The 24,504-nt window shown below is 45.3% G+C and overlaps 1 protein-coding gene across 1 annotated transcript in view; it reads right to left on the minus strand.

Annotated features, from left to right (window-relative positions):
- Positions 1-24,504, minus strand: part of LOC119140924 (netrin receptor DCC-like) — a 156,821-nt gene that overhangs the window by 106,331 nt on the left and 25,986 nt on the right. The window contains exons 5-7 of the mRNA XM_037372586.1: positions 23,099-23,247; positions 21,770-21,908; positions 12,279-12,328 (exon numbers count right to left, since the gene is read on the minus strand). Coding sequence (XP_037228483.1) covers positions 12,279-12,328; positions 21,770-21,908; positions 23,099-23,247 — 338 coding nt within the window. The remainder of the gene's footprint in view (positions 1-12,278; positions 12,329-21,769; positions 21,909-23,098; positions 23,248-24,504) is intronic.

Consider the following 24,504-nt stretch of genomic DNA (forward strand, 5'->3'; position numbering starts at 1 on the left):
ACAGGCAGTTCTTAAGATGAATCTTGTTCCTGGGTAAATTCTCCTTGGGGTATCATTCAGGTACTTGAGTTGCCTGTGTTCAAGAAGGAATCTGTTTTTACGGATACAGCAAGAGCTATCAGCCAAGCCAAAGCCACGAGGTTGCTACAGCACTTCTCCCAAGGGAACCTGAGCTCCAGGTACCTCTTTTTCATAACTTGGAAGCGATTATTTCTGTGGCTGAAACACCAAGGAGTCTTCTCCAAATGAAACTAATCTCCTCCAGGTCCAAGCACCTCTAAGAGAGGTGCTGTTAGAGCATCACCTCTTGAAATATCGCCCAGCGAGCACGGAAATATCTCACTTTGCAAGTCATTGGATTTGACAAGCCGATGCACATATGGAAACATCACCTTCACATATGTTTGCAGGGCTTTCCTCCCCCGTAACTGGAGGAGTTGGTCTAAGCCAGAAGTCAAGGTTAAAAGCAGATTTGGGAAACTCAAAATCTCACCCAGGAGACTTATTTTAGGCCAGATGGGTAGCACCTCGAGATAGGTCACAGAGCACAATCAATGCCAGCATGACAGCATGTGCCAGGGACCTCTGCAGCCCACCTTCTCATCATGGCAGCGGGGGGTTGTCCTGCCCTGAGCAAAGAGCAGTGATGCTATAAGGTGATCCTGTACCCGTGAGCATCAGTACAGAGGCAGCCTGGCCCCCCAGGGTACCACGCTTGTGCATCCACTGCAGGATCCCGAAGCACGGCTCCCGCACACAGCTCTGTGGTGGAGCTGTCGGCTCACAGACCCCATTGGCATTGTCAGGGCACTTGGGAGGAGGCTTGGCTTCAGCAACTTGGCCTCGATTCCTGGTGCCTGGGAGGCGCAGATGCCCTTCCCATCCCTCTCCTCAGGCACCACAGCCATAGCTGCTTTTGCCAGAACGCCCCATCGCATCTCCTCTTCCCTGCTCCCTTCCATCACGCCTCTGGAACCCCAGCTGGACTCCACTGCTCTGCCAGATGATCGGTAAAATCACCTCCCTGCCCAACCTGCCCACTAGCTATATAACAGAAGGAAGCGTATAATATTGCCTATTATTCAAGGTAGGGAAAGGCTGGGAAGAAGGAAATTCAACCTAAAACAGAGGGTGACTATAGCAGTAATTATTAGCAAACTAAAACATACGCTTATTTGCAAATATCTTAGTAGCAGCCACACAGAAAGATATTCTGAACTGCCAGAAATCCTTTGGACTCCAATTTTGGGGCAAAGGCTGTTCTTTTATTTGGTCCTGTCGTCTAGCACAGCGAGCTTTTCAGCCTGGATCTGCACATGCCTAGAGTGCATATATACTGCATTAATACAGGTCATAACAGCAGCAAATGCAGTAATTGTGTGCAGTAATGTAACTTTTTTTTTTTCCTTGCCCATTTTAATGAAAGTCTGTCCCTCAGGGAACTCGGCACACGAGTACTGGGGGGAAGAGAAGAGCATAAAGTGTATACAAACTATAAATGTCAACGGCAAGGCATTGCTCATGACGGTACCCAGGGGCATAACTAGAAGCAGCAGAATAACATTAAGAAAGGGAAAATTTAGGGTGTTTCAGGAAAGATAAATAGCGATATACCCAGTGAGACGTGTGACAGTGACGCTTGAAATCCCCTAGCAAAGGTGGTGGGACAACTCCAGTGCTTAAATGCTTTACCAGTACCTGGGGGAGGTGGAGGAAGAGAGGAAAACAAACCCCCAGACCCATAAAACCGACTGCTGGGACCAGCAGCGCATTAGCAGTGGCACCAGAGGACACAACAACTCCTTCCAGCTCTCATTTCAGTCATTTTCTAGGGGAAGCCTTGACCCAGGAATCATCTGCTGATTCACCACGACCATGAAAAGCACCCTCTGACACGCACCCCGTGCACCTCAGGTACGAGTTCCCTTACCCTCCGTTACAGCCAGGGTCAGATCAGCATGAAACTTCATCACCAAAACAACAAAGAAAAATCTCCCGGCCAAATTTATTCCTAATATTTTAAATTTTTTTTGTATTACTGCACACGATGATTTTCTTCTTTCAAAGGCCAATAGAAACAAAAAAAATATGTTGAATGCTAGCAGTTAAACTGCTACAGTGCAAATACATGAAGACAATAAACCGAGATGGCCACATTTTTACTGACACTGCCCGATCTTTTGCAATCGTTGGAGTATGAGAAATGTTCCTATTTCGTTAACTGTCCTGGGCACATATTGCACTGCAAGATGTGATAGTTTAATTTCTGGCCTTCTGGTCTGTGCTGAAAAACTAATAAAATTATTGAGCCTATAGGTAGAGCCACACGAAAATTAGTTTATTACTAAGGGGGGGACGAGGGGGGAGCATGCCTCCTTCACCCCAGTCCAACATGGTGGCTATCACTATCTCTCTCAAATTAATAGCAGCAGCTGAGTCAGGTCACCACTGAACCCAGCTATGAGCTGGGAACATGCCCCATTCATTACAGTTACACGTGCAGCCAAGAGTGACTGAGAGAATATTTCTACTCGGTGTTTTCTACTGTACCAGCAGAACAAAGCCATAACTTTTAATCACAGTCACAGAATCTGGCAGAGGAACGGGGGTGGAATAGAGACATAAACCATGCAAAATGCAGTTTCTGCGAGTGGACCGAAGACCTGTACCTCTGCATAGAAACCCACCGTAATTACACTTCTCTACTTGAATGCAAAATCAATACAGAGTTAATGGCGTTGTGATACTACTTGGCGGAGGAGAGGGCTGGAGTTACCTCCCTGTGCCACCCAGGAGCCGTGGCCATCCCATCCTCCCGTTTCATCCATCTGAGGGAAAGCTGGCATCGTACCTCCGTTTTTAACTGTAAGTCAATCGAAACCATCCTGACTTCCATACGGTTTGGCTACAAAAGCCCTAAAATATTGAGCTCAGCCAAAATAAATTAATGAGCATTTTTTTCAAAGGCACTCCCCATCGAATACCAGCAGCTAACCAGCTCTCCACTGGGTAAATTGCTTGCTGGCATGATTAAATCCCGGTTCCTCAGGAGCAACCTGCCTGTCAATCTTCATTAAATTTGGCTGTATTAATACAGTTTTACTTTTTTAACATAATTAGCAAGAAATTCAATAAGAAGCTTAGAGAACATCTTTCAAAATAAATAGGAAATGAGAAAAGGCTACGAGGAATAATCCAGCACTGCCTCTATAAACCCCGCTGGCAGCTCCCCCTGTGCCGGGCTGGTGTTGCAGAGCATCTGCGGAGCCACAGGTCTGGGGGTGAAGCACACATCATTTGTGGGGTAAAAAAAACAAAATATAAAAAAATAAAAAAAATAACATGTTTGCAATTCTAGGGAAGAGCCGTCTAAGTTTTTTCCAAAGTCCTTTCTTTTCACCCTTTCAGGCCAAGCAGTGCCTGGGCTCTGGTTGTCTTGTGGGGGTACAAATCCAGGCTGCACCACCAGTACAAGCTGCTGGAGACAGCCTTCCACCTTGGAAATATACACCTATAGACAAAACCGTAAGTGCCCTTTGCTCAGAGGCATCCTGGCTTACACCAACTGCTGGCCACCTCTAAGTATGCAAAAGTAAGGGATTTCCATTAAAATATCTCTCACCAAAGTGGTATTTCTGGCAGACACCTTTCTAGAAAACACCATTCTCTCGTCAGCAAGACTGACATCTTTTGATGTCAGCAAAAATGTTACGATTTCTAAAACTTCCCAAATTTTTAGGTCCACATGAGCATCATTCTACCCTGGTGGCCAACAAAGACCATTGGCAATCAGGGAAACGCTGAAACCAGCAGCAAGTGCTGCAGGGACCCATGGGGACCAAGAGGTGCTTGCCGGACAGGGAAGCTCTCCCAATGTCCCAGGAGGACTTTGGAGAAGACCTGGAGGAAGAAAATACCGAACTTATTCATCAGCTTCTTACCAGTCTTGGGGTTACAGGTCTCCCTATTTGATGAGTCAACTTTCTTGTGCCTGAAAGAAAATGTCCTCCCAGCATCCAAGAGACTTTGCTTCCTACAATTCATCCTGATCCTCAATTAATTAAAAAAAAATTAATTATTGAGCTCAAAAGACAAGTAGGGTGAAAGCTGCCTGGCACCATCAGCTGCCACAACGGGCCCCTCTGTGCCCATGGGGCATCCCTGTCCCTGCTGGGCGCAGGGTGGCATGGGGTGGGAAACGAAGCCCCCCCCTCCCCGCTTCCAGCATGCTTCCTTACGGCAAACCCAGCTCAAAAAATAAACAGCAACAAAATACACGGCATACCTATTCATTTTCTGCACTGTTAATCTCTACCTGGGACATACAGATATCCCCAACCAATAACTGCAAAAATAACATTTTTCTAATATACTTCCAGCACAGCAGCTGCTCTGGCAAGCTCTTTTTTTTTTTTTTTTTTTTTTTTTTCCCCTCCGCTCTCACTCTGGTTTGGGTTCTGTTCCTCTTTACAGCAAATAACAAACAGTAAACATTATGTTGGTACTGGAGTGCAATGATGTTTTGACTCTTTTTTTACAACACTGAAAGCATATTTGGGCTCTGCATGCAACTGTGGCACACAGTAGCTCTGACAAGGTTTTTAAACAGCTGGAAACTTCTGAGAACTTCTACAGAGATGATGAATATAATTAACACTTAAAAGGAGCTGTAGAACATCCGTGCTGAAAATAAACTTATGAATATGCATGAGATGTGCCAAACCTTGTTGGATATTGGCTACTGGAGGGGAGCAGTAATGTTGAAATGGAAGCAAAAGAAGCAGACAGCAAGCAGAAAAATGTGACCTTTTAGATTAAACGAAATCTGTTTGATGATGGAATAACTGGAGGAGCAAGGACTCCTGTTGGGGCTCTTGCTGTATTGAATGATTATACTGAACTCTGAAGCAAGTGGAAAAATACTGAAGAAATAAGACGAGGTTACGGCCAGAACAGTGGGATGAAGAAAAAGGAGCAAATTGCAGATGTTTGCTCAAAAGCAAGGCCAACGGGACGTGATAAGAGGAGCTGGGAAACCGCAGAAAGGAGCCTACGTGCCAGAGAAAGCAGAAACAGAAATCTTCCCAGTAAACAATTGTTAACCAATCATATTATTATACGCTTGCAAAATAGCCAACCACATTATTGCACGCTTATAGAATGCCTTATAAAAGTCTACCTGGTTTGTACAATAAACGGATCAGATCTTGAACTCTGTGAGTATTTGAATCTGACTCCCGCTCGCCCGAAATGCCCGCAGCATCTGGTGACCCCGACGTGATCCGATGAGGGTCGACAGGATCGGTTAAAAGTCAGGAAGATTCATTAAGGATCGTGTTACAAGCTGCGGAGCCGGCGAGGATCCTGCTGCCAGCGGAGAGAGAGCTGGGCGCCCGAAGAAAGGCGGAACGTGCACGGCTGACCGGTGAGTCAGGAAATTTAAGCAGGATGGGAATCACTGCATCAGTGGTGGAAAAAGCAATCGTAGACAGTTTGATGAAACTGGCAGAAAAAAAAATGAAACGCCAGTCTCACGGCAGGCAGTAGTTGATCTGCTATGTTGGAGTTGCCGCCGTGGTTACCTTGCTTCTACGCAAGATATATATAATAATGAAACATGGAAGAAAGTAGGAGAGGACTTATGGGAATCTGTGCAAGTTGGGACTAAGGGGGTAAAGACTTTGGCTCGCACGTATCGAGCTGTACGGGGTATGGTCGCGCAATTACCACCCTGGTGTCCTGAAAAGGAACAAGCGGCGAGCGGCGGCGTGCGGCCCGGCAGGCCCCGTCCCGGCCGCGGTTTCTCTCCAAGGCGGCACCCCCCCTCCACCCCTCCACCCCCCCCCCTCCGATCGGCGCCATGGCGATGCAAGCGGCCAAGCGAGCTAACATCTGGCTGCCCCCAGAGGTCAATCGGATCCTTTATATTCGGAACCTGCCGTATAAAATCACAGCGGAGGAAATGTATGATTTATTTGGGAAATACGGACCTATTCGACAAATCAGAGTTGGAAACTCTCCTGAAACAAGAGGAACAGCTTAAGCTTCTCAAGGAAAAATACGGACTTGATTACAACCCCTCCCCCCCCCCCCCCCAAAAAAAAAAAAAAAAAAAAAAAAAAAAAAAAAAAAAAAAAAAAAAAAAAAAAAAAAAAAAAAAAAAAAAAAAAAAAAAAAAAAAAAAAAAGAAAAAAGAAAAAAAAAAGAAAGAAAAAATAAAAAAAGAAAGAAAAAAAAAAAAAAGAAAAAAAAAAAACAAAAAAAAAAAAAAAAAAGAAAAAAAAAAAAAAAAGAGAAAAAAAAGAAAGAAAAAAGAAAAAAAAGAAAGAAAAAAGAAAAAAAAAAAGAAAGAAAAAAAAAAGAAAAGAAAAAAAAAGAAAAAAAAAAAAAAAAAAAAAAAAAAGAAAAAAAAAAAGGAAAAAAAGTGCTTCAGATGTCACCTACAAGAAATGCGTTTCTGCTTTGAACTAGCTTTTGAGCCTTTGGGAGTAAACTATACGGCTATAAATCAATCATATTGGGGTTGGTTAGATAAGAAGTATAATGACACGAATTTTGGCTTTAGTGATAACTGTACCTGGTGGAATACTACACTTGTTAAAAATATGTACAGTTGATTTACCGTTTAAATGTATCAATTTATTTACCTCAACAAGAATTGAGGGTGGTTGAGGGATTTATTGAAACAAGGTCTGTCTATATTGTTGTTTGTTATTCTTTTGTTACTTTAGTGCCTTGCCTTTTACAATGTTTTCAGAGCTGTGTGGAACGCAGTATTAATGCTGTATTTAAAAAGAAAGGGGGAGGTGTTGGGGCTCTTGCTGTATTGAATGATTATACTGAACTCTGAAGCAAGTGGAAAAATACTGAAGAAATAAGACGAGGTTACGGCCAGAACAGTGGGATGAAGAAAAAGGAGCAAATTGCAGATGTTTGCTCAAAAGCAAGGCCAACGGGACGTGATAAGAGGAGCTGGGAAACCGCAGAAAGGAGCCTACGTGCCAGAGAAAGCAGAAACAGAAATCTTCCCAGTAAACAATTGTTAACCAATCATATTATTATACGCTTGCAAAATAGCCAACCACATTATTGCACGCTTATAGAATGCCTTATAAAAGTCTACCTGGTTTGTACAATAAACGGATCAGATCTTGAACTCTGTGAGTATTTGAATCTGACTCCCGCTCGCCCGAAATGCCCGCAGCATCCTCCCTTAGACAAGGCAGTGAAACCTCTGCAACAGCAAATTTTGAAGCAGGTGAAACCTGCAGGACTGAATTACCTTCACTACTGGTGAAGGTAACTGCCTCAGGCTGAACTGCTCCAGAAAATGTCAATTAAAAATCTCAACAACTTCTAAGACCAAAGTACAGAAAATGTGTACTTTGTGCCAGTTAAAAGTATACGTGTATCACTTGCCGTCAGTGCAAAGCAGCCTCTAGAACCAGATGCCAAGCAATGAAAAAAAAATATTTGTGCAGTGGCAACATCTGGCTCCTGCATGCTTCACGTCTGTCACAGAGCATTGCAAGGCACGTCTCCTCATGCCTGCATCCTCCTCAACAGCACAAATCAACGCGGGGACCAAAATCAGAAGGGGGGGGGGGAGGAGAAAGGTCGTAACATTTTAGTTTGGCAGCTTAAAATGGTGAAAACTTTGTGTCAGACTGTCAAAGAGCTGATAGTTTGGTGACGACTTTAACTTGGAGACTGCAAAACATCTTCCAGCTGAGTGGCAGACCCATGTGTAGAGGACACAAAACCCCTGACGAGGATTGTTTGCTTTAGGTCCCACCAGCAGATCGTCTCTAGCCAGAGACCAGCAAATGGGTTACTGTAAGGTGTCCCATAGGTGAGCACCTATGAGAGCAGGCAGCTGGATGCCTAACTTCCAAGTGCCTAAATCCTCTGGGTAAAATAATTAGAAAAAGGACAGAAACCCAACAGAAAAATATCTGTGTGATTTTAAGAAGTACAGCTAGTGCCAAAGCACATATCTCCCCTAAAACATTCTGCAGCACTCACCTTAGGCACTGTTCTCCGTTACAAAACCTTAAGATGCTTGAATGGAATTAAAAATAGTGAGCTGCTGTGCCGCTGACCACAACGTGCCCTTTGTCTGGGCTGATCCCAAAGTCAAGCTCAGCCTTATACCAGCCAGCTGCGATGCCCACCAGGCTGGGGCTGGATCAGCTGCTCTGCCCCTGGCAGCGATGCTTGCGATGCTCCTGATGCTCCCAATGCTCCACGCTCTACCCCCCAGCAAAGTCACAGCCGCGTGTTTAACTCAGTCAACTCTCCAAAATGCTGGTCTGACAGCAGAAATACCTCGCAGCCCTGAGCTGGTCCAAGTTGCCATGAGGAGAAGGCATGTAGCCGTATGTTTAAGTAGTGTGAAATGAAGGGATTAGTTCGGGGTGGAGGTCCTGATACCCACTAGCCTATCCCTTCCAACAGTAAAATATGCTTTCCATGGCTGCAGAGATTCTGCTAGGAATAATTAACCGTGTGAGGCAAAAAGAAGGGGAGAGTTTTGCTCAGCAGATGTTAAACAATACAATTATTCATACTATACAATTCAACGATACAATTATTCAAGTATATATTCAGCAAATGTGGAATTGAAGTCTATGATCCACGGCTACTACTAGCTTAAGTCACCTTCTCCACTGTCAAATTTAGTAAAACCCCCTGTATCTTAACAACATGAACTAATGATTAAGGCAACTCCTCCCACAGTTAATTTATAGGCATTTTGCAGATCTGATGAATCACACACACTTTGATTTGCGGTACAATGCCGCAAACATCATGGGGCGCGATGACTGCGACGCAAACACACACACTCAAAAGAAATGAGAACCCCCCCAGATTCATTATGTGCCCTTTAACTTTCCCCCGGAGAACGGTACCGGTTACATTCTCAGGGCCCTACCTACCACTCGAATAGCTTTACACCAGGAGCAACCCCTATTCCTCTAAGTGGAACTATGTCCCAGGATTACATCGCTACTAAATACGACTAAAGGAATTCTGCTCCTACAGTCATTCCAATTGTTTCTTCGCCGCCCACTGTATTTTAAAATGGGAAGAAGAAATAGTTACGGTTTTAATTAGAGAAATCTATAGCTATTTATGCACTTTTTGCTAATTAGTAACTACTATTTCAAAAATGACAGAAAGTCAAACCGCACCAATCTTTAAAGCCAGGACGTAAAGAAGTAAACAAATACATAAAAGTGCAGATCTCCTTGTTCTCTTTCGCAAGTTTTAAAAAAACACATTCTGTTTTTAAATATCTAACTCTTGATAATTCAGTTTTGCTTCCAATTGCAGGTCTTACACTTTTTTTGGTTTCCTAAAGGCCTGCTGTAAAACTGCTGCCCTGTTTTCACCTCCTCTGCCAACCAAAATGTGCCAACGGCCGCAGCGTTCCTGCTGGGAGAAGCCACTGATGCAAAACTCCGTTCACCTGTTAAGCCTTGCACGTGTCGTTTTCCTTAGGTAAAGCAGGCTGGTTTCAAACAAAAATAATCAGAAATACAGCTCATCTTTCTTATTGGCTCATCTCTAATTAAGAGCCCCTGTAAGCCCCCATGCGCTTTGCCAGCTCCTGCTGTTGACCTGCCCCCTTACTTGTCTCCGCTGCTCCCGTGTCGCGTGTCACAGTGAAATCTCCTTTAGGACCATATTTGTGTCACCGTTATCAGTTCTGCCCTGCCTGAGGTCTCCAGTCACAGCACACCATCAATATTTAAGCATTAATCACGATAATAGTAATTCATATCAAGCATCTTTCATTTGCTCGGCCATCTCCGTTGCGTTATGAAATTAATAGATCTGCCACCGCCGAAGAAAAATAGCGTAAAGAGAGAAATCTTATTAAACTAGAGATAAAATTTTAAACAATTCTGGGAACTGCCAAAGCCAGCCTTTGGGCTCTTCTGTGCACCACTTGGATCCAGTTAGCAAACTAGGAGGATTATTTAGTCATTTGCTTTGATTTAATCAGTTTGTGAATCGTGTTTAATCCAATTAATTCTGTCTGCTGCCAAGACAGAAGAAAAGCAAGAATATGATAAAAAGCAGAGTGCAGAAATACAACATTCTGGGTCATTGCAGTCTTTTACAAGAGCAGGAGACTGCAACTCAGCTTTTACAACAGGAGCAGTTTAGTTGTGCCTCAACCACAAGTGCCACAGGAGTTGTACGGCAAAAGAACGGGCAAAGGTTGGTTGAGGCATGGTCTTTGGAGCCAATTCTTCTACTTGAAGAACCTTTTTATTCCTTAAGATTTAGTGAGTCAAGTTCATTTCTGTATTTGTTGTTCCAAACTACCTAGATGTAAATATTTAAATTCTAGACAAGCTTTATCGAGATTTACTGGAATACATTGGGATCTGTTCTTTCCTGTGCCCGCACTACCTACAGGATCTAGCCCCAGAGAGTCCCAGATGGCCCCACGTATCTTTTTCTCTCCGATGAAGATCCCCATTTCATACATACCCCCTTAAAATACTTTTTTACACAGTTGTTATGTCACACTTGGTACCAGCCTGAGAGCTCAGAACCTGACCCTCAGCATTATGAGAGGGATGCTTTTGAAGGTCTCGAATCTCCAGCTGCACAGATGTGGTTTGGAGTGGAGGGAAAGGCAGATGCCAGCTGCCCACAGCCACCCTTGTCTCAGCCTACGGGCGATGGAGAAGTCCTCACATCACCACCAGTGTAGCTTGCCAGCGCTCACACTTGATCATGTAGAGGAGGACTGAGACCCCTTTCTTTTGCCTACCACAAAAGAGCAATGCTGCACAATACAGTTCAGCCAAATGCTCCAACATTTAAATAAATAAAAAAACCCCACGTTTTCCCAATACAACACTTATTTCTGCAAATTAATAGCCCATCAAGTCTTCCAAGACTTCCATCCTGATGATGGTGGAGAGGGGCAAGTCCATCCTATCTCACCCCATCGGTAAGTACCAATAATGCAATAATAACGCCTTGGGGTAGGAGCGTCCACACACCATCCCATGCAGCTTGTTTACTCTTTTTCTTCTAATTACTTTAAATGTAAATGATCACCACAAAAGGTCACAAAACGTGATCAATTGCTCTGTGACATTTTACCTTGAGAATAAGGAAGAAAAAGTAAACACAGAGGTTTGGAACAATATGTGCCAGGACGTCAATGCCCTTTGGGTGCTACATGTTAGAGGAATTTAAAAGTAACTGGAGCTGGGTGCATTAAAAAAAATTAAAAAATAATAAATCAGAATATATGTTTGTGGCCGTGAAAACGAGCAGTAGATGAGACAAGATCAAACTGACAGGTACTCAGTGTTCCCAGCAAATCAGAGATTCTATAAATGCCTCCTCAACTGCAGTTGTTCCTTGTCCGTGAGCTTGGGGCTCCTGCTCCTTGGTAGTTGTGCAAATAGAGATCTCCAAAGTTCATGTCCAAGGGGACATCCTGACAAGACAGAACAGTTGGTTTTTTCTGCCTGCCTTTCACACTTTAAGGTGTGCGCTTTTCCACATCCCAATGAGCCTATCATTAAAATCAGCTACAGAATAAAAGCTTGCGTAGTCCTGGTAAATCGAAGGAATTAATACAAATCAATAAAATAAAAATAAAAATCAAACCTTTTGCAAACCATATTCAGAAATAGCACTCAACAAGTAATAAGCATAATTAACACCTATTCCGTACAATGTTATGAAATAATATCAAACCACTTTATCAGTGATACAGAAACGCTAGACTTTTTTAAGGAGGAAAGTACCAGATTTATAAGAAAGATACACCACCTTTCCCAAAACAAAGATATTTGTTGGAATAAGCAAGACGCCAGCAGACTTACCCGCACACGATGCATATAACCAGCCAAAGAAAAAACATTTCTTTCCCACACCACCCCTTCCCCAGGAACAGCTCTGCTGCTCGTTATTCCTCAGGTGATTCCCTTTAATCAAAGTGCACTTACATTTATTAGGGGTGTTAGTCTGCAATCAGGGAATGGGTTCTGCTTGTTCACCTACATTTAAGTGATATTACTGTTGCTGAAGCCTCTCTGGAAAAATCACTGCTTCTCTCGGAAATGTTTTTTGGGTGTTTCAGTTCTTATTTTACCATTATCCCCCAGACCAGCGAAGGGAACCTTCTGCAAGGGGCAGATTGGGTCTCTTTGTGTAGGCAAAAGCTATACCAAGTAGGAACAGGTACAGAAATACTCGCAATCGTAGGCTGTGAGGTGCTGAGCACGTGGCAGACTTACCCTGGAGTTCACCACTTCCAAGGAGACATTCTGAGGCATCGCACTGGGCACTGAAAGGGAAGTAAAGCACAAAGAAATGGGAAAAAAATGATCATTAGTGTCTAAGACAAAAGAGGTTACATCAAATATTTCTCTTGGAAAGAAAAAGAGCGCAGATTTTACACCTAGTTTATAATCTGATCACAACTGTGCAAGATAATCCAGGTTGCACTTCACAGGGTCCCTAGGGAGAGGAAAAACAAATGCATCTGTTCATTTCTTCCCATTTTTGATAGACCTATTAATAAGTCCTTTAAACAGCCAGTCAGCAGGTGCCCTGCAGTGACACCAACTACTTGAATTCAGTTATTTGTTATAAACTCGTTCAGAAATAAACAAGAACATGCTACAATTTCTCTGGCTTCTTTTGTTTTGTTTTGTTTTTTTCTCCCACTAAGGTGTATTTCAGAACCTATATAATATACAGACAGAGGGGGGTATTCCTCTCTCAGTGGCACCAGTGCACCTCTTTTTACAAGGATGCCTAAGAGGGAAACAGAACTGAAAATCTGGGTTTAGATATTATTTAAAAAACAGTGCTTTACACTAAGGCTTTTCTTGTTGTTGTATGTAATATAATCCATACCTGGTTTTATACAACTAATCCTGATAAATAGACTTTAATACCGAAAGGGGACTAACAGCTATCCAACACACGGTCTTACAAAGATGCCCCACGAGGCATTAATGAGAGGGTCTGGCACCCACAGCTTTAAATGAAACAAGTTGTTCTGACACAGGGGTTTTCTTCCACCTTAAAAGTTTCCTTAATCTCACGCTCTCCCTAGCTACAGCCGTAGGAAAATCCTGTCCGGCACGGATACGGGTGCTCAGCATCTGCATGGTTGGACAGACCGTTAGCAACTATTTATTGACAACTTTCTGCCTGTTTTCCACTCCACGTCTGTGTATTTCTTTCCAACATGCTTGTGCGAAAACAGTTCAAACGTATATCCCTCCGGCTGATGGCAAATAGTACTTCAACCGTTGTGGAACTGAGAGTTTTAAAAATAAGTCAGTGCCGCATCAACTGCCTGATGCGAACCTGAAGCTTTATCTTCATTTTCAGAGAAATAATGCCTGCCTGCTCACCTGAGCTAATAACAGTTGAAAAGCGGAGATGTAGGTTTTGCTTACAGGAAGGTGGCCCTGAATTTGTAAAGAGTGAGCTGGAAAAGGATCATTGTGAGTAGCCGACTGAAGAATAGTTTGCAATGCGATGTATTAGGGAAAATGAGATAAAATGATTTTTTGGCGTATAAGGATGAATATATCAAGTCGAAGAAGAGTTGTTTAACACATTTTGATATGATATTAACAAGAGCACTAGGGCAAAATCATGCTCATTGCAGCTGTCCACACATTCGGTTTGATTCAACAAAGATCTACAAGAATTATCTGAGACCTGAAATATCCTAGAGATCAAATACATTAATTTTATTTAAACAAGCATACTGTTAAGAAGTGCTAGGATTTTTATCTCGTTACCTGCAGGAGGAAGGACTACTGGCTGTAGGGAATAACGTAATAAGCAAGGAACCCACCTGCAGCAGAACCCCGGCATGCCTTTCTGTGCACCTCCTTCAGCCTTCATCCCAAATTGCTGTGAGACATACACCACCAAGCAGGATGTATACAGAAGTATTTCTGTCAATCACTTATTCTGGCCAAAACTTTCACCAGAATGAACTGGTGAAACTGTATGTACAGTATAGAGGTGGACATCTCCCCTCTTCCAGTGTAAAGCCATTCCCCGTTGCCCTGTTGTTACAGGTCCTGGTACAAAGCCCCTCTCCAGCATTCCTTGTGGCCCCTTCAGGTGCTGGAAGGTGCTGGAAGGTCTCCCTGGAGCCTTCTCCTCTCCAGGCTGAACCACACCAGCTCTCCCAGCCTGTCCTCAGGATGGGGACGATCGGTGCAGACCGGCTGCACATCACACTCTGGAAGAAGCAGCTCCATACACAGTGAGGAGTCACCTCTGACCTTAACATCTATGAACCTCTAAATCACACAACAGGCACTAATATGTCATTCAAGGAAAGGACCGTAGCAAGTTGTGCAAATGCTGCTTTTCCCCAAATATTTTAAGCAGCCGTGGCCAGACAGGTACTCTGCTGGAGGCTGTCTAGTCACATCTCTATTCAATTAACAAATCCCCAAAGTGCAACACTCGGTAGCATCCTCAGCGCACAATGCTATTTAAGGATTTAGGTCAGTCAGAGCTAAGTCATTTGTCAGTGCTAATAAGAAAATAATATTTTAAACACAGGCTACAAACCAGCAAAAGTAACAATAGCTAACCAGGAGGGACGTGCTGGCAGCACAGTCCCATGTTAATACTGTCGTCCTTCATGAAAGCTTTATGGATCATAAAAAGGAAAAAAAAAAAAAAGGGCGGGGGGGAATAGGAAAAATATGTGTTTGAATCACAATCGTCTGAAAACTCAGATTGCTTGGACCCAGAGGTGCAGCCAAACGAGCAGCAAGGAACACACAATATCTTCCTCCCTTTAGGGATCCCAAGCCACAGAGATTCGCTGTTGGAGAAGGCCCAGGGTAAGCACCAGCCCCAGTCAGCTGGGAGGTCCTGATAGCAGCAACCGCACCTCTGGACCATTTCGAATCGAACAGTGGGAAGATAAGCAAAGATACACATTCAAGGAATACAGAAAACCAACTTGACATCATGCATTTTAACCACCCAGCCCTGCCTGTCCATCTGAGCAGATGGTCCAGGCTGGGGGACACGAGTATCTCTGGCTGCGGGACCCCCATCCCCTCCTCAGCTCCATCCCAACCTGCCAGCGCTCCCCACCCAAAGCATCACCCTGATGGGTCTCCGATAGCTCTCAGCAGCGTTAGAAACCAGGTGGTATCTCTAGTACAGGGACTACTCTTTATTTGTTTCCATGCTGCCCATGCCAGCACAAAAGCCGATTTACCGGTACAGCAGCAGCAAACAGCACCTGGAACATCTCATCTCCCTCATACGGACCAGATGACACTGCTCACAATCACATTTTTCACTTGGAAAAATACCAGACAGAAAACTCTCTCTGTGGTGTACTTGGTATTGCAAGGAATAAGAAAACAGATATTTTGGGAGGTTTCAGAATTAGCCAGATCTGGCAAATGCCGCTATCTTGCAGAAAAGCCTGTTCGCACTGGAGAATATTTGCCCTTGTTTGAAAGCAAAGCAGAACTGCTCAGGGCCCCCGTTTCTCAAAAGTGATTTGTCTTTTCTCTCTCCTCTTTCCTGGGCAGCGAATGCTCATTGCAACACTTTAGTCACTGCCACCTTCAACATCTTCTCATTACTGACTCCTAAGTTTTGTCACTACTACGTATTGTTCCCCTATCAGAGAAACTTCTCTTCATGTTTTTTTGTTTTACTATTTGTTTCTCTTTCTACTATTTCTTGAATATTTCTCCCTTATTTTGATCATTTCTCTCTTGCAAACACTTGTCAGCTAGCCCAATTCTGTTGCAGACATGACCGTAACTGATGCGCTCCTCCCCTTCTCTTCCAGATCTTCAATCAAAACAAGAAAGAAATCCAGACCTGACCCAGCATCGAACCCAAGCGCTCCCATAGCAATACTGGGTGCCTTTATTCCTCGCTCACTGTTCAGGCAAGAAGACGTTTTGCATTACCGAACCAGACACCCTGACTCAGTATCTGGGGGTTGCAGAACAACCAGAGTGCTCCCTTGGCAAACCTAGCTCTGGTTTTCTATCTTGCTCAAATAAAGAAATTGGATGCACCTGGTAAAACTTGATTTTGGTTTATCATTCACAGCTGAATTATACCATTAGAGATTAGAGCAGAACTCATTTCACCTAGCATTAGCTATGCAGTAAGCAACAGAGACAGATGCATCCAGGGATAATTTGGCACCTTTGTCTCAGCACTGGGTGACTCGGTGGTGGAAGAAGCCTCAGATATGCTGGAGGAGCCTTGCTGCCTGTTGGACCAGGTCTAAAGGTAGGGGAGATGAGCCTAACTGTGGCAGACTTACTGATGGGATGAAGGTTCATACGGCAAGGAACTCACATTTGGGGTATTTTTGGGTGGTTTGTTTGGGGTTTTTTGTTTGTTTTTTTTATAGACTCACAGAATGGGTTGGGTGGGAAGGGACATTTAAAGTCCCTCTAGTCCAACCCCCTGCCAGGAGCAGGGACAGCTTCAATGGGGTCAGGCTGCTCATGGCACTGTCCACACTAACCTTGAATGTTTCCAGGGATGGGGCATCGGGCACCTCTCTGTGCCACCTGTGCCAGTGTCTCACCACCTTCACAGTAAAGAATTTCTTCCTTCTCTTGAGTCTGAATTTCGCCTCTTTTAGTCTAAAACCATTCCTCCTTGCCCTATCACTAAAGGCCCTACAAAAAACTCTTTCCCTGTCTTTCTTCTAAGCCCCCTTTAGATGCTGGAAGGTCTCCCCAGAGCCTTCTCTTCTCCAGGCTGGACAACCCCAACTCTCCCAGCAGAGGAGCTCCCATCACTGACCATCCCTGTGGCCTCCTCTGGCCCCGGTCCAGCAGGTCCATGTCCTCCCTGTGCTGAGGACCCCCGAGCTGGATGCAGTGCTGCAGGGAGGGTCTCACCAGAGCGGGGCAGAGGGGCAGAGCCCCCTCCCTCGACTGCCGGCTACGCTGCCAGGGATGCAGCCCAGGGCACGGGAGGCTTTTTGGGCTGTGAGCGCACATCGCTGGGTCAAATCCAGCTTCTCATCCACCAGCACCCCCAAGTCCTTCTCCATCTGGTGAAACTAGAACTTCTCTCAGTTTCTATCTGGTGACATTGAAAAAAAAATATTTCAGTTGCCCATCAGCTGAAGCCACGTCCTTTGTGATTTTGCTGGCTGGCTGTTCTTTAGTTTTAGAGCAGAATGGTCCAGAATGAACGAGACAGCTGAGCAAGCCCCCTAAGCACCTCATTGCAGCGCAGAGCACACCCGGTGCATACCCCAGGCTTTTTTTTTGGGAGAGGCACAGAGGTACTAATCGGTGACAGTGACCTGGTGGGCAAGAGGGAAAGATCCAGGTCCCCAGCTCAATAAATACTGAAATAAGTACGCTGGGTCACCGAGCCTTGCACCAACTCCAGCCACCAAACCTTCCCAAGGACATTTCGATACCACCTGCACCTTTCCCCAGAAGGTTTCGGGGTTGACACACCAAAAATCTTTTGGGAAATTCCTGTGGAGTTCTTGCAGAGAAGAAGAGGAGGGAAACAGCCCAGAACTTCTTCCAAACAAATAAAGATGGACTGGATAACATGTGTGGGGGAAATTCACTACACCAAGAGGTTGGGCTACTGGGAGGTACAACAGGGGACTTGGTCCCAGCAGGGTTGCAGACAGTAAATCCACACCGGTGGCTCTGCTCGCGCTGCCACCAACGCCCTGGAGCCCACTCCTCGCCTCGTGCTCACCCCTCGTGCAAACACAACAACAGCTACCGACATCCGAAAAACTTCACATGCTGTCCCCTGTGCCCATCAGAACATCAGTCTTCAGTTTGTACTTTAAAAAAACCCCAACACATTCCTATTATAGCCATGGATAGAAATTATATTTAAATCAAGTACTTGAGAAGCATGAAGTCATATTGTCTGCCAATTGTTGGGATTAAATGTATTTGATAAATTCATGAGCATGATAGCTCAAAGCATTTCTGAAATGGCATGCAGCTTGGCCAAATGTTATCTGAGCTGTATTTTAAACTGAAAATTAAGCATTAAAGATACAGTATGTTCCTTGATCTGGTGGATGCTGTCTGGGGTCCACAACAGCTGGAGATGCCACACTAAATCCGTTTGATTGGGGTGCTTTTCTCAGACTATAGATTACATCTCAGAGTTTCATGGAAAATTTCTGCCCTGCAGGAACTAATAGCACAGGCTTTTTTTTTTTTTTTTTTTTTAATGCAAATACATACCCTGTTGTACCCTATACAGCAAAGGACTGGCATGGAAAAAATAACCTGTTCACACACACGCACAGCCTGAAGAGGAAGGAAGACTTAAAAAGGCACCTGTCATTTTTACAAGAAGGAAGGGAAGGCAGAGCGATCTTCAGGAGTTTTTCCTCCCATTTTTGATGTTTGCTTCTGCTCCCAACCAGCTTTCAGCAAAGCAGCACGGGAGTCGCTGCCCTTTGAGAGCATCCCAGCTCCTTGCTGGATGGGGTTTGGCTCCCCATGTGGCAATAAACCATCAGAAGCCTCCACGGACTGAGATGCGAAGACAACACGAAGCAAAGACCGAAGGGAGCTGGTTGGGACAGGCAAGGTGCTCTTCGTTATGGTTCTGTCTGGTGGCAAAAGCCCTGGGCAGGAGCAGAGAACGGTGACCAGCTCCTGCCCCTCCGACAGCAGCAGTCCTGGAATGATGAAGCTGCTAAATCTAAATTGAAGCTGGAGGATGGGTTGCAATACAGAAAGCACAGCGGGGCAGCCCAGGGAGCTGCTCTCCTCCCCGGGGATGCCAAGGGATGCAGGACTAAAACCTGCCCAAACCCCAGATGTGGTGTATACGGGCAACTAAAGGCTTTCTCCTTCCTTTATCTCTCACCTAATAAAGCAGGACAGATTAAATATCTTTGTCCTTCCTCCATGCAGGCTGTTAGCTCGCCCATGAAGGAGCGATTTCTTGCTGGTTTATTGCGCATCCTTCTAGCAGAAGGGACCTTAACCCCGGGCAAGGTCTCTGCATGGTCCCATAAAAGAAGAAATTGCAGCAAGTTTTGGTGCCCTGCAGACTTGCTCTCTCCGCTCCCTCCTCTCCTTCTCGGGACAGCCAGGACCACGGCCACCTTGGCCAAAGCCCGGCTCTCTCGCTGTGACTCTTTGATGCTCTTTTTTTGTCCAGGAGACCAAAGTGGTTTTGGGCAGAGCCAGAATTAACCAAGATGACAACAAGGTATCCCCAAAGGGTTTTTCTTCTTTTATACCTGTTCCAAAAAGACCAGGCTGGGAGAGCTGCACCCAACCAACTTCTTTGCACAACAGACTTCTGCTTATATAAAGAAGAAAAAAATAAATACTGTCTTTTTCCAGGTTCCTGAAACAAGGGCGCTTGTGCACGCTCCTGTTTTCTGGAATAGTCTCATGCAAACCTTCTCGTTAGCAGTGATTTTCGTTCGCAGACAGGTGAAGTGTTTGAAACACTTGCAGGGGATAATTTTCAGGCTCATGAGTAACAATCTTTCCCTTTCTCACTTATGGTGGTGACATTTAAAACCAAAGTGGAGTACAGGGCCGCAGTTCTACACTTCACAGTGTGAATTAAATATACATACATTATGCAAAATATTCATTTTCACTTGTATTCCTTTTGTTTTTATAATTATAAGTGTGAAGTAATTTATTCTGCCAAGATCCCACCTGTATTACAGGGGAAAAATGAATTTGCTGGGTAGACATAAGCAGCACTCGAAAAAAAATATTGCAGAGGTGTCAAACGTACAATAACAGCACCAACTGAGCTGTGGGTCTCGCTGATGGATCCCACTGTAGATACAGCCCAGAATAACACAGTTTAAACAAGCACTGAGGTTCACCAGCTCCCTTGCTCGGGGTTCCCCATCCCCCCATGTCATTCTTCACAGGGTCTATTTACAGGCTCTCCTCCAGTGCCCTGCAGTGATGTGCTTATTTATTTTGGAATTAAACTTAGGGCAGGACGCCTCAGCCTTTTTAAAATGAAAGCACTGCTCCTCCCGACCCCACAGCCTCACCGCTCGGCTGAAGCCCCCCCTTTCAGAGCACGCTTCCTCCACCACTGCTGGTAGGCAAGGAGATGTGGGGGACCCGCAGAGCCCAGGGCGATTCAGGGTGGCAGCAGCTGGGAGTGGGTGGAGGTGACACAGGAGCATCCCTTGCCCAGGGGATGTCACCAACCCATTTGTGACCCAGCGACACCTGCAGAAGTGTTCTGCAGTGATGAACCCCTAAACAAATACCAGAACTTCTCCAGGGAACGATACCCGCCCCCCCACTCCTCTGCTGCTTTTCTCCAGGACCTATACAGATCCTAATAATGCTGCCCAGAAATTGGTATTTTCACATGATCAGGTGCAGCATTCAGAAGCAACTGGGTCACCAGACAGAAAATTGCCATTCCCACCCCCATACAACAACAACCTCAGCCCTTTTGTGTAGAATTGTCAACTTTGGAATAAAATTAGATAAACATAGGCAGATATATATACACACACACATATATATATCTCTCCCTATATAAATGAAGGGATAACTCTCAGTCCCGGTCACCCAGGTTCTCCATTCAATTTTTTTTTTCCCTAGAATCAATCTGGAGCATAGAAAGGAACAGCAGCAAAATTTTTATGTGATGGAGGTGCATGCCAGGTGCTGTTTCCAAATGTGCTCATTAGCACAGGTTATCTGCTACACAAGTTTAACAAACCCAGCTGAGGCCCACGGCAACATAATCCTTGCCTATTCCCTGATTTTATACTCCCATGTAAAAGTAAGAGTTTTGGTTTTTTTCCCAGGAAAGTGATCTATAATGATGCAAACCCCGGCCAGGGCCACCCAAACTCCCATACCTTGCTTTATCAGCATGAATGGAAAAAAGAAGTTGTCCAAATTTCTATCAGAAGGAAAATTAACTGTTTATAAATCCCAATTTAAGAGTTTAGTCAGCACCTCTTACATCTCTTTAAACAAAATGTTGGTATGGAAAAAGCCCCTCTGGCTGTGGGGCTCAGAAGGAGCTGGCACATCCCTGAAGCCTCTGGAGCCTGGCTTGGGGCTGGCTTCTGCCTGATGAACTCTCACCAACTCCGTGGAAAATTTTTTTCCTTCATTTTCACGGCTTTTACACTTTTGTAGCCCAAATTACTCCCACGAAGTTATTCCTGTTTTCACCAGGTGTGAGGATCAGGCTCAGTGCCTTCAAGAAGAGTCAAGCAGGCATTAAGTTTTGTGATATCAGATGCAACAAAGTGCTTTCTGAATGCAAACTAAAATTCAATTTCTCTCCCAAAGCCTGCGAGCCACGGGAGTATGGCACCAGCTTGGGGAAGGATGCTGGGGCAGCCGCTGTGACGAGCGGAGATTGAAGCCCTGGCACCTTTGCTACCCCTGTGTTTAAAGCACAAGGAGAAATGCTCCTGCCATAAAGTCGTGCCTGTTGAAAAGCTGAAAGGCTACACCTGTGCCCAAGTTAAAGAGAAAATAGAGATAGACTGTCCTCATCACTAGACACAGGAATAACGAACCGAACCAATTATCCTTGGAGATGAACACAGCTCAGAGGGTACCGCTGCAGGCACGTAGCAAACCCCTTGTTTCAACCCTGCATGTTCAACAACCTCCTCGCTCCGCTGCTCTTATGAAATACGGTGACAGAAGGAAAAAAGCCTGATGATTGCCCCCCATAGATGCTACCTGCCCACCCTGGTTCCCCCTCCGTCCCCGCTCACCATCCGAAAGCGTGGTGACTGTCACATCCTCGGTGGAGACGCCGGGGCCGTAGCGGTTGTAGGCGAGGAAGCGGAGGGTGTACTCGGTGAACTTCTTCAGCCCCTCCAGGCGGTAGGAGAGCCCGTCCACCTCCATGTTCTAGCACACAGAGACAATAAAGCAAGGGGAAATGTGATCAGCCAGCGGCACGGCCGTGCCGGGGGATGAGCGGATTAGAGGCGAGCTTTTCGATCTTTGAGGAGGAGAGCTAAATCCTTATTTAAGTTGATAGAAAAGGCAATTTGTAACGGAGTGCCTTGTTACAGCTTGGTTCTTGGCACTTGGCCCCAGCCCTGCCCATGGTGTCGGGACGGAGGGGATTTCAGCGCCTAAGAGTAGTGTTGGAGTTACTTAGGGTGCAGGAGCAAAGGTGGGTCTTTTCCTGGTTAAGCCAGTTGCTGCCACTCCACAGGTACGTGATGGGGAAAGAAGAAAATAAAGGCAAATAGCCAAAGGGGAACTTGGGAGAAAAGGAGGAAGCAAAATAAAGCCAGCACAGAAAAAAACGGGGACAGCATAAAACATCCCACAAGACTAGTGAAGCACCTGCCCGATGTCTGTGGTTATCACGTGCTATTAGGTCAGAAAAAAAGACAAAACGTTTTCTTCCCTGCCCTGTGCTTAGGCAAAAACCTACTCAGGCAGTACCCTACCCGCAGAGCTCACCTCCGCTACGACTGCTACACTCCTATCAAATCCCGGTTAACAAACAGCTGGTGGGAAGCCCCTGAGTAGTTTGCAACCTGCAGAAAGCAAAGTTGTTTGTTTGCCACTTGAAAGCCTGTGCTCCTAGCAGAGTCAGCAATGCAACGAAGTGCACAGCATCGACACCTATTTTTACTATAAGCATCTGTCAGTCTGGAGAGGAAACACATCATTTCTAGCCTGGATCTGTGTTATTTTACCCTCCTACTTGAAAGAAGTTAAAAAAAGGCAACTAAAAATAGATAATGTACAAAGATCCCGTGTACAAACGGCCGTTAATGGTTATGCACAATGCAAAGGGGCAGCCTAAAAGGGCTTTCCATGCTCTTTGGCATAATTCTGGAATTTCAGCGTGAAGCTGAGGAATAGTTGCTATAGAGCAGGCTGCCTCTTCTACCCCCAGAACCCATTTTATACTGGTGGAAATCTATTTTACTTGAGCTGCTTCTTTTATCGCTGGCCTGTGCAACGTTTGCTACCTAACCTGGAGGATTCATCTGTAAAACCTCTCGCCCTGAGCCCTTACAGCTCTCTAAAGACCTGCAGATGCACCGGGTACCTCCTTTTCACCCGTCATCGCTCACCTGCTCTTTCCCAGTCGCCGTCTCTGTACAGAAGAGCCTGTAGCCTTGAATGGGGCCATTTGCATACGCAGGGGGATCCCAGGAGACGAGAATCGAGGTAGGTGAGGTAGACACAGCCCGCAGGTTTTCCACCGGCCTGGGAACTTGCACTGCACGGAGAGGAAAGGATGGTGTGAAAGGTCCATTCCCGTATCACCCACCACTGCATTCCGACCCAGCCAGGACACAGATCTACCCCCCAGCTCCAGGGGGATGCCTATACCGTACATCTCCAACTTCAGAACAAAAACACAACAGGGATGACCAACCCATGGAAAATACACGGCGGAAAGACCGTTGCAGATTTAGCACTGTGAGTACATGAAATACTGAAAAGGGTTGTTCCATCTAGGCTGCATCTCTGCGCCTTTGGCTCAGAGGGTGGACTCCATCTCAAAATTGAATTTCTGGGGAACAGCACAAATACCCGATGCACGCAACCAACGTGTTTACACGTAGCAGGAAATCGGAGACATGCCAATCCTCTCACCCCAGTTGGAGCAAAGGGCTGCCATTTGAAAAACCCACAGGCAAACACCAGAAAAACACCAGAAAAAAAAAAACCAATCACAGAAAACCACAGCAAACACACCACTCGACACAACCCAAGTTATCTCACAGCCCACGAACCGCGAGCCCAAAACTGCTTCCCAGCGAGGCACCGCTTCGTTGTGTGTCTTTCTCTCCCAGCTCTGCACATGCCAGCTTGACGCTATTAAATTATTAAATGGATTTGGTGCACCGCAGCAGGCTTTGGTTACTTTTAGCAAGTAATTAGCCTTCCAAATCCCTCTGTTAGTTTCTGCTTATTTTGCACGTGTACCTGTTTCTGCTATCTGTTTAGACTCCTCTGTGCATTGCTCCATTTTAGCCTCCCGAGGAACTGTGGAGGACACCTGAGATGAAGCATTAAGGGCAGTCCTTGGCACTCTCAAACGACTGAGGGAGCCCACAGAAGCCAGGCTCCAGGCTGGTAGCCCCTCAGTTTAGCAGGAGCATGAGACTGCTTCAGCAAAGGCAACCTGGGAGCACGGAGCAAGGCAATGGGTTGGGGCAGAAGATGTCATACAGCTCTTCACATACAGCCCTGGGGTCTGGGCTGATCTGGGAGCTGACCTGCTTTGGGCAGGGGCTGGACCAGAGCTCTCATTACCTGCAAACCCTAACTTGCCCTTAAAACTTACACCTCCCTGGTGTAAGCTCCAATATTCATTACGTAGCCGGTGATATTCATTCCATAGTATTCATTACGGAAACTGCAGGGCTGTAACAAACCCATCTTCGAAACCAAAAAACAATACAAGTCTTAAAATATTCCGTCCTCGAAACTCTTATCTGGTTCGATTAGTTCTGAGAATACAGAGGTT

This window comes from Falco rusticolus, chromosome W (assembly GCF_015220075.1).
Source record: "Falco rusticolus isolate bFalRus1 chromosome W, bFalRus1.pri, whole genome shotgun sequence".
Classification (NCBI taxonomy): Eukaryota; Metazoa; Chordata; class Aves; order Falconiformes; family Falconidae; genus Falco; species Falco rusticolus.